Source organism: Arachis ipaensis, chromosome B05 (assembly GCF_000816755.2).
Source record: "Arachis ipaensis cultivar K30076 chromosome B05, Araip1.1, whole genome shotgun sequence".
Taxonomy (NCBI): Eukaryota; Viridiplantae; Streptophyta; class Magnoliopsida; order Fabales; family Fabaceae; genus Arachis; species Arachis ipaensis.
The window spans coordinates 18,124,326-18,135,088 of NC_029789.2; the positions used below are offsets into that span (position 1 = coordinate 18,124,326).

At 30.7% G+C, this 10,763-nt stretch overlaps 1 protein-coding gene across 34 annotated transcripts; it reads left to right on the forward strand.

The window, feature by feature from the left end:
• LOC107643190 lies at positions 217-9,247 on the forward strand. Of its 34 annotated transcripts, none has more exons than XR_002362526.1 (10): positions 219-662; positions 830-980; positions 1,168-1,238; positions 1,951-2,848; positions 3,163-3,383; positions 3,700-3,999; positions 6,543-6,610; positions 7,449-7,655; positions 8,606-8,683; positions 8,834-9,247. XR_002362526.1 is itself a non-coding variant. In XM_021123252.1 (6 exons), the coding sequence occupies exons 3-6, from the start codon at positions 3,873-3,875 to the stop codon at positions 8,948-8,950; spliced, it is 390 nt and encodes a 129-aa protein (XP_020978911.1). In that variant the 5' UTR covers positions 1,263-2,848; positions 3,163-3,383; positions 3,700-3,872; the 3' UTR covers positions 8,951-9,247. The 34 variants fall into 34 exon arrangements, 2 of the variants coding, with proteins under 2 accessions (XP_020978911.1, XP_020978912.1); XR_002362533.1 differs by having other exon boundaries at positions 223-662; positions 1,951-2,093; positions 2,513-2,587; positions 2,740-2,848; positions 7,449-9,247; XR_002362515.1 differs by having other exon boundaries at positions 217-662; positions 7,449-8,683.

Below are 10,763 nucleotides of genomic sequence, written 5' to 3' on the forward strand. Positions count from 1 at the left end.
TCTTTTTCTTCAACCATATATGATGGAGAAATAATATGACTTTAGATAACTTTTTTTTTGTGTATATGTGATGTACAAAATTCTTACTACCTCTATTAAGACATAGGAGTTTAGGATTTTATCTTTTGAATCTATTACTTATATAATGACTGTGGCTCCTGAAGCCATGCGTCACTCTCACATTAATTTGTAATAAAAAATTAAAAACGGAGTAACTCAAAAGCATTTCGTTCTCGCCTTCATCTTCTTTTTCCATTCTCTATCTTTCGTTTGACACTATCCCTCTCCTCTCTATCTCTCTTGAAAACCCTAATCCCTTAATTCCCATCGTTCTCTCCTTGATTGGCTATTCTCTCCTTCTGGCCTGGATCATTTTTCTCGGTGTTGTGACCTCGATCCTTCCCTCTTCTCAGTGTGACAATCTCTTTCTCTCTCATTTTCTCAATTTCTCTCTTACGGTGTCGCTCTCACTCTCAAACCCAGTTCTCTGTTTGTCGATCATTTTTTGCATTCTATCAGTTTCTGGAGGCATTGTGGAGGCCATGGAGGAAACTATTATAGCCAGTTCGCGACTGAAATGGGAGACCTCAAATGAAGGGCTAGAAAAGTGGGCCGAACACAGCAAAGGTCCTTTAATTCCAAATGTTTGCTCACTAGAACAGGTTAGAGATATCGGGTGTTTAGCCATTGTGTTTTTTAGGAATTTGTTGATATTATTTCAAATAAATGTTAATTACTATTATGTATACTCTGATCTGTTAGTATATGATATGAGAATAAATGTTATTATTTGACACCTGTTTCTGCCACTGCTCTACTGTGCTATTAGGTTAGGATTTAGAGAGATGAGTACCGATTTCTGGGAGAAATTTGTCGGAGTGACCGAAAGATATTTAGCTTTACAAGTTCGATTTCTCTCTTACTTTTGATCCTCAGATCTGATGATGTCGGCTGTGAAGATCTTCGATTAGATCTCGGAGGTTAGTTGGGTTTATCTTGATTTAGGATTTGTCATGTATCTTAGGATTTCTCATGTATCCTATAAATTGTAGGCATTAGATTGAATTTGGGTTTCTAATATGTAATTCATAGCAGTTTTATATAATTTTAATTAATTTTTTGAACTCCATCTTCATGAAGAGAGATTGTTTTTCGATTTTCTGTTAGATGGAAAGGAGAAACAAGAGGATAAAATGAAGAGGGTGCAATAACAGGAGAAACATGTTAAGAGTGTTAAGGTAAGAATCATTGTGTTTCTTTCTCAGAGAATATATTCAGTTAAAATTTATTTATCTTCAGAAGATGAGAAGAATTTGATGAATAATATTCTCTTACCATTATAAATAAGATCTTTTGATAATCATGAACCCTGAAACAACTTTTAATAAAATTTGTAACTTAATAGTGTTATAGACTCTGCTCCTAATTGATTAATTTTTTTTTTTTGGAGATTAAAGAAACATACCTTTGTTGTACATAGATGCATACTTCTTTTAGCTTTGTTAGTTAAAACATGGCTAATTTTTTAGTTCTAACAGCAACTGAAACAGAAGCATGTGGAAAAAAAACACAATGAAAGTGAGACACATAATAAGAGCTATATACAATCCATATGAAAACACTTCAATTGCTCTTCAAATATTCTAGAAATTGTAGGTATTAGATTGAATTTAGTTTTCTAATATGTAATTCATAGTAGCTTTGAATAATTTTGATTCTTTTTCTGAACTCTGTCTTCTTAAAGAGAGATTTTTTTTCGATTTTCTGTTAGGTTCTTCGTTTTTAGTATGCAGTGATTTTATTAGGGTTTGCAATTGTGTTCCTGATTTTCTACTGGAATTTGAGTGTTTTAAATATGAGTTTTGTAATTTTTCGTTGATTTTAATACTAAATTTTCTATAATGTACACTGAACTATTGAGCTATTAATACTCATACACACTTGATTTAGGGTAGGATTTAGGGAGAGGGATGATTTGTGGAAGTGATTGCTGATTGGAATATAGGTCAAATTGAAAAGCTGGATTTGTGGTCATGGAGCTGTCTTTTCACTTTCATGATGGCAATTGTGAGGTGATCCAATAGCTTTGACAGGTTAGTAGGCATTAGATTAATTTAAGTTTTCTAATGATGTATTCATTCATTGGAACCCTTGCTCTATTGGGTCTTCCTTTATTTTTTTTCAATTTGTTGTTAGAAAAAGCTACAGCAATAATAGAAGTATAATGTCTAAAATTATTTTTAGTATTTAAAGTATATAACTATAAGTTCCAGAATCAATTTGGGAATAAGGAAGTTTATTACAGTGCACAAAATGAGTTAAATAAACACTATTATTAGAAACTGTCTCTTTTATATAGGGTTAAAGGTTTTTTTCCTTATTATTTTTGTGTAATTTCTTTTTTCATAGTAAACTAATATTGTGAATTATGAGTGTTCTTCTATTGATTTTTTAAAATTTGTACATCATACTTTGCTTTACTTTTTTTTGTTTATTTATTTTCTTTTAAAAGTTACCGGTATAAGCACATGAGCTCTTGATCTATCAATGTGCTCGAAGCCTACACCCGCCTTAGAAAAGTCGCGAAGTAATCCCTCCTTACCTATTTTCTTCATTTATTTATTCTAATACTTATCTCATTGAATTAATTTATTGATGTGTGTTTTGGTGCGTTGATATGGGGCTTTTGAAATTGAGAATCTGACTGGGCTATAGATGCTTTGTGTGCCATTGTTTAAGAGATACATTTAGAATTCAGAGAGACAGGAATATTTCACTTGGATGGTTCAAATCTTGCTTTGTTCGGAAGGATCTTGGGATAGATGCTACTGGTGTAAATTCTTCTTTTGTACGCCTTCTGAAACTCCTTCATTTCTTATCTTTGGTTTGCCTTAGTCACCAAACAAGAAGATGAAAAATATTTTGGAATTCAAAATTTAGTCCATGAAGGTGATGTTTTTATTAAAGGAAAATTTAGCTACTTTGTTTATAATAATAGCATTTTGTGTAAAGAAATTGAAAATAACTTTGCAGTGAATTTCAATTCTGAATTAACAGAGGCTATAATGTTACTTTAGTTGTTTCAATCTGAAATTTCTGGTATTATACTATCATATGTGTGTATTTGATTTTCTTGGGCCTAACTTTGGGTGGATATCTCAGGCTGCCGGATTGCGTGTTGATGGAGACAGATAATGGGCCTAAAGCTCACCAAAAATACTATCTTCTCCTTCGTGCTCTCCTCGATAGCCCTGTCAATCTTTCTTGCTGAGCAACAAAGATCACTGGTGCGGGCTTCAATAACCTTGGTGAGACATGGAAGGTGGATATCTCAGTCAGCGATCCTCTCCTCTAAGGATGGTCTGGATATCTATCTTTGTCTGGTACTGCATCTTCAATCTTTTTTATTTAGGGTTTCATTTTTTTTTTTTGTGTTTGATTTGGGATTTCGTATGTGTTTGATTTCTCCATGGTTTGAGATATTCATATTGTTTGGCTCATAATGTTTAAAATTCTAACCATGTTTTATTCAGATGGGAGCGAAACCTTTTTTTTTTATTAATAGCTGATTTGTAGTAATATGACCAAGATTGAAAGCGACTTTTGATGTTTCAATATATGAAAATGTGCTTCCATGCTATGGTTGATGCAACATACTTTGTCATGCTTTTTCTAAATTCACTAACATTCCTGTGGTAGTAACTGAATCCGGATGGCCATCGAAAGGTGGATCCAACGAGCCTGATGCAACAATCGACACTGCAAATACTTACAATAGCAATCTAATAAAGCATGTGCTGAACCAAACTGGAACTCCCAAGTATCCTGAAATTGCTGTTAGCACTTGCATTTATGAGCTCTACAACGAGGATATGAAGCTGGGGCCATTGTCTGAGAAGAACTGGGGACTCTTCAATGCAAATGGTGCACCTAAGAAGGGAAAGACTCCTGATTCCTGTCACTTCGATGGAGTGGCTTCTATCTCCACCACGGATCCAAGTATGGTGCTATATGCATTTTTTAGTTTAATTTAGCATTGATTAATTTGGAAATCTCTATAGTTTAAAAGCTCTAATAAAGTTCTTTTATTGTGCACAAATTTTCAATTAGTCTCTATAGCTTAAACATGGATAGTTAACTGCTTATACTGTGCAGAATTTTTATGTCAAAAACACTGACTCCTCATCCGATATATAGGAAACTGATTAGGAAATGTCTGTTCAAATGAACTTGATTAAATGAGTGATGTATTTTTTTTACGAGTGATGCATTTTTATCCACTCATTTTCAGATAGTAAATGAGGTCAACAATTGAGAATAATATTCTTTGTTATGTTCTGTGTCAGTTTCTCTCATTTTTTTTATTTTCTTATCTACTTGATTTTTAGTGCAGAGATGCTCATCATTTATTGAAGTTTTTTTTTCTGTTTTTGGTTATGAATTGTTTATTTTTTCTCGAAAAATATTCTTTTCTCTCTGTCAAGAAATTTTTAACTTTAATAGAAAACCAGATATTTATTTTAGTTTCACTGATGATATCAAATAATTTTTTAATATTTCGATTACTCATGCCATGTTTCTTAATTTTGTGCTTTCTATTTCTCGATTTTTAAAAGGTGACGTCTCTGGTGGCATGAGTTTTGGTGGCCAACAATGGCTTAGATTTGACCAACAAATAAAACGCTGACACGTGATAAGGAATTAAGTCTGGTAGATGTTAACGTTGTGAATCTGGTAATTTATTACCGTGGGGGCAATTTTGGAAAACTAACACAAAAAAATGCTTCTTGTCATTTGTGCCGCTAACAAAAACCAAAAACGGGTAACGAAGATTATCCAAAAAGAATGGAAAAACCAAAACCTGGAGTTTTTGTAATTTTTCCCTTCAAAATTCAAATCACAGCTTGAAGATAATGATAGATATTTCCATAAGAAAATCGTCGAAGAGAAGATACTCGTGGAGGAATTTATCCTCATTGGGCTTCCCGTTCCAAGGGGAGACCGAACAACTTCGCCGGAGTAGAGCTTCAAGGCGTTAGTGTGATTTAGTTTGAAGGGTGCACATCAGATTTGAGAAAGGCCAGTCGCAGAATGTTTTGGGACAGCAGACCTAGCGAGAGCAGAATCATAACCACCAAAGAGGATTGGAACATCAATTCTTGTTATATAGTAGAGTTCTTTATGTTTTGTGATTTATTTTGAAATTTGGGAGAAGGATTTTTTACTATTTAAATTTCTTCAGAAAAATTGGATATTATGGATAGTTAGAGAAGAAAGCTTCATCTGAAGATTATTCGGGTGGGTATGTGGGTTGGGTTATAGGGAGGGGGCATAACTCAAGATCCAAAATAAAAATAATGGAGTGTACAAGAAAGAAAAAAAAAAAGAAATTCCTCTTCAGTATTTCACAGTTTCAACAAATTTACCCTTTAGTTACTTGCCTTTCCTCCGGGTCAAATGACAATTTCTTCTAGTCAACTTCTACCATGTGTCAAATTCACATTAGTTTTTCACTCTTGGCCACCTTAGTCATCCCATTATTACAGTCACCAGAGATGTCACCTTTTTAAAATATATAATTTGATGCCTTTGGAAGAATAAAATACTTTTGTTGTAAAAAGTGAGAAAACCTATAAAATTTGATATGGTTCAATTTCAACTGCTGCTCATTTTGTATCTTGAGAAGTCGTTACCTGTTTCCTTACTATTTTTTATTTTCGTTATTTCTATTTGTCCTTTCATTTTTGTCACAACCAAATTGAGTTTCAAAGTCACCTGTGTGCTTTTTTTTATCCTGTTCTCTTCAAAGTCAAATTTTCCTCGGTTCCTTATTTATATATAACTGTACATGACTCATCACTGAGCTTTTATCCTATAATTATTTCAGCATTATTTATTCTTGGATAGTGATCTAAGTAATTAATTAGTGTTGTTGTTCTGTCTATTTTTTCACCATCTGATTCACATTGGAGCTATTTATCTCTTATATTTCTGATTGATGAATGATGCTCTTTTACACATTTAATTTTAAAGAACTGTTGTGTTAAAACAGTGGTAAATTCTTTCAGAATCGGTGTCATGTAATTTCACTCAGGTTGGTAAGCATTCTATTTTGATTGATTCATTCGTTTATTCCTTTTTTTCATTTCTGTTCGTGTTGTTTGATTTAATTTTTTATTATTTGACACCTATTTCTGCTAATGCTCTACCGTGCTATTAGGTTAGGGTTTAGAGAGATGAGTATCGATTTTTGGGAGAGATTTGTTGGAGGAACCAAAAGATATTTAGTTTTACAAGTTCGATTTCTCTGTTACTTCTGATTCTTAGATCTGATGATGTAGGTGGTGAAGATCTTCGATTAGATCTCGGAAGTTAGTTGGGTTTATCTTGATTTAGGATTTCTCATATATCCTAGAAATTGTAGGCATTAGATTGAATTTGGGTTTCTAATATGTAATTTATAGTAGTTTTGAATAATTTTAATTATTTTTTTGAACTCCATCTTAATGAAGAGAGATTATTTTTCGATTTTCTATTACAAGGAAAAGAGAAACAAGAAGATAACGTGAATAGGGTACAACAACAGGAGGGTCGTGTTAAGCGTGTTAAGGTAAGAATTATTGTGTTTCTTTTTTAGAGAATATATTCAGTTAAAATTTATTTATCTTCAGAAAATGAGAAGAATTTGATGAATAATATCCTCTTATCATTATAAGTAAGATCTTTAAATGATCATGAACTTGAAACAGCTTTTAATAAAATTTGTAACTTAAAAGTGTTATAGACTATGCTCCTAATTGATTAATTTTTCTTTGGAGATTAAAGAAACGTACCTTTATTGTACATAAATGCATACTTCTTTTAGCTTTGTTAGTTAAAACGTAGCTAATTTTTTGGTTCTAGTAGCAATTGAAACAGAAACATGTGGAAAAAAAATACAAAGATCTTGAGACACATAATAAGAACTATATACACTCCATATGAAAATACTTTAATTGCTTTCTGAATATCCTAGAAATTGTAGGCATTAGATTGAATTAGATTTTCTAATATGTAATTCATAGTAACCTTGAATAATTTTGATTCTTTTTCTGAACTCTGTCTTCATGAAGAGAGATTCTTTTTCGATTTTCTGTTAGGTTCTTCGTTTTCAGTATGCAGGAATTTTATTAGGATTTTCAATTGTGTTTCTGATTTCCCACTATGGTTTGCATGTTTCCACGATGATTTCAAACTTATTCGGATAATTTTTGTGTAATTAAATCTGAGTTTTGTAATTTTTCATTGATTTTAATACTAAATTTTCTATAATATACACTGAACTATTGAGCTATTAATACTCATACACACTTGATCTTATTTATTGTTTCATTAGTTATTTTGTTCAATTGTTTTTTATTTCTTTAATCTTTTCGTGGATATGTCTCGACCTTGGTTGTTGGATGAAGTTTTGATCATGGCCCTCCTTCTCCTTCTGTGCTCTCTTTCTTCTATACCCCTCTATTTGTTTTAGAGTAGGGTTTAAGGAGATGGATGATTGTGGGAGTGATTGCTAATTGGAATATGGGTCAAATTGAAAAGCTGGATTTATGGTCATGAAGCTGTCTTTTCGCTTTTATAATGGTAATTGTGAGGTGATCCAATAGTTTCGACAGGTTAGTAGGCATTAGATTGATTTAAATTTTCTAATGATGTATTTATTGGGACACTTGCTCTATTGGGTCTTCCTTTGTTTTCTTCAATTTGCTGTTGAAAAAGCTACAGCAATAATAGAAGTATAATGTCTAAAATTAATTTTAATATTTAAAGTATATAACTATAAATTCGAAAATCAATTCGGAAATAAGAAAGTTTATTACAGTGCACAAAATAAGTTAAATAAACACTATTATGAGAAAATTGTCTCTTTTATATACGGTTAAAGGTTTTTTTTTTCTTAATATCTTTGTGTAATTTCTCTTTTCGTAGTAATCTGATATTGTGAATTATGAGTGTTCTTCTATTGATCTTTTAAAATTTCTACCTGTGTTTGAAAAGAAGTGGGACATGACCATTTTGTGTACACTTGCTTTATTAAAGTGGAAAAAACTGTTGAGGTCAAAAGTGAAAAATTCTGTAAAATTCTCTCTGGTGTGATATCAATTGATGGTTTTCTTAATTTGTATCTTAAAGATACATCATGTGTATCATTACTACTCTTTATTTTGTTCTCTTTCTGTGTCTTTGATTTTTTGGGTTTGATATTCTATTCTTTTTTTTCTGTATATTCAGATACTGATTTTTCTATTCTTCTATTATGAGAATGAACAATTTCACTTGGATGCATCCAATTTTTTGTACAAATTGATAGGGAAAAATTGGTATTTATGGTTGATCCTCAACTCGTTGAGAGTGACACAATATGCCCTGCGTATAATGTTTTTAAAGTTTCTACACATGAGTTTATGTTAAAGCTGATTGAACGTGTTAAGAATCGTGTTTTGAATGCGGTTAGTTTAGTTTCCTCTATTGACTTCCAAGTTATTTTTTAATAAGTGTTTATTTACTTTTTTAGTATTATGCATAACAATGATATTGTCTTTTCTATCAAAACATGTATAATTAGCGTGCTATTATTTCGGCTTCAAATATGGCTTCTATTGAAGACCCTATTTCACATATTTCTGGTTCAGTATTACCTGCTGTAAGTTTTCATCTCTATGTTATATTTCCGACCATTATTCCTTGATATCGCGTTCTTGTAGAACTGGTTCTTTATTGCTTAAATATTTCTTCTTCTTTTTTTAATTTGAGTAAATTTAACAGATTTTATTTTTGTTGTCTTATTTCTTAGCACAAATCTGTTCGTGTGGTGAATGAAATTGTTCGCAACAAGAGATTGGCATCCCATAACGTGATGTACCAAGACCTACAAAGCAAAAACTTGAAGATGCATTTTCTAGGAGTATAGATAAAACTTGGAATGATAATGAGGAGGCATCGTCATCTATGAATATTTAGGATCAGATTCAGTTGTTGCTAATGTGATTTGCCTAGAATGTTCGGTTACAATGTGTGATTTAGTTTCTTTGTATTAAAGATATGGTATTGTAGTTTTCTTGAATTGGGTTGTTGTAAGTTAGCTGGACTTAGGCATTCTGTTAACATTTTACTTGCTGAACTTCTAAATTCAGATGTTTCCTTTTATTTGAGTAACCTACAATTTCAGTTGTAACTTTATTAGTAAAGAGTGGAGTTTATGTTCTAATTAAGAATTTTTAGCATATGACTTGCGGAATTAATGCATGCATTTCTAATAGATGGTTTAGGAGAAACAGCTCTCCCAAAGAATTAAGGTAAATATTTTGTCCTATTCATTTGGTCTTATATCAACTATATCTGATCATTTGTAATTTATTAGAATTTTTTTGAATATCTTTTCTGTATATATGAATTAACTGTTCTTTTTTCCTTGTTATATCGGTATTTGAGTACACTGATTTTAAACTGTTGTTTGTGGTGGAGTTACTGGAATTGATGAAGTTGGTTGTGTTAGGAGACTTACTTGCATTTGAGATCTTAGGTCAATAAATTTGCGACTTGCGTATATGTCTGAATTTTTTTTAAACTTGATATTATTTGTTTTTCTTATAACTAATAACTAATATGAATTTTTTTTGTGTTATTATTACGTCTTACTGATAATATTTTTTAATTTATTAGAAAATCAGATATTTCTTTTAGATTTAATTATGAAACTAAAGTAATTTTTACTCTTTGGATTATTGATGTGATTTTTCTTAATTTTGACTCTTATTTATCTCAATGTTAGAAGATCTAATTTTATGCAGTTGAATAATAATATACTTTTGTTGTAATACGTAAAAAAACCTATAAAATTTTATACGGTTCATTTTCAATTGCTCCTTTCCTTAAATTTTAATGCGATCAAAGAATTTTTTTATATACATAAATTATATTGGTTTTGGTTCTTATTTATGTTTATCTTTTGAATTGTGTTGTTTATATTTTTAAGTTGTATTTGTTGTTGCATAATTTATAAAATTGAACAAGATACAATGTTCTGTGGATCTCTATAGCCAATTCTAAGACGTGCTCATCAAAATTAATATTTTGAAAAGCAACTATACTTATGCAAACTATGAAGAGTTAGGAAAAAATACTTATGTATTGAGTAATGATAGAGTAAATAAATCTGTTACATTTAGTTAAGAATTGAACAACAAAAATACTTTTTATTAACGTAATAAAAAGTGACAATCCAAAAAGACTGAAAAAACAAATCTAAAACACAAAACATAAATTTTCAACCCATGCATTGCACAGATTTTCTGTTAGTACCTATATATTTTAGGAAGAAATACATATCATATGGTTATTTATGCAAATATCTCTATTAAGAATATATTATATTATTAATATATGCATGTCTCCGTGTCTGACAACTTTTTAGAATTCGTGTATCGCCGTGGCGCGTGTCGTGTCATGTCTCGTATCGCTTTTTGTTAATTTTTTATTGTTTATATTAGGATGATTTATCTTAATAAAATGATTAAAAATTAAATTACACACATATCCTTTTTAAAATTTGGTTACACGTGTTTATAATAAACTTCTTTTGTTTTTAGTTGCATATATTTTTTTTTTTTGGAAATAAAGTTGTATATTGCTTAGGATTTAAATATGAGTTCATTGATTTTATTTCAAGTCTAATTGAAAATTATCTTAAATATGCTGATTAAAATATTTAATATAAAGTTTTT

What these genes read in the sequence shown, in the direction of transcription:
- LOC107643190 (XM_021123252.1), top strand. Translation starts at nt 3,873, where the DNA reads ATGAAGCTGGGGCCATTGTCTGAGAAGAACTGGGGACTCTTCAATGCA. An exon ending in GTCGTGTTAAGCGTGTTAAG is followed by an intron (nt 6,611 to 8,605) that starts GTAAGAATTATT and finishes ATGTATAATTAG; the next exon opens with CGTGCTATTATTTCGGCTTC. An exon ending in CTGGTTCAGTATTACCTGCT is followed by an intron (nt 8,684 to 8,833) that starts GTAAGTTTTCAT and finishes CTTATTTCTTAG; the next exon opens with CACAAATCTGTTCGTGTGGT.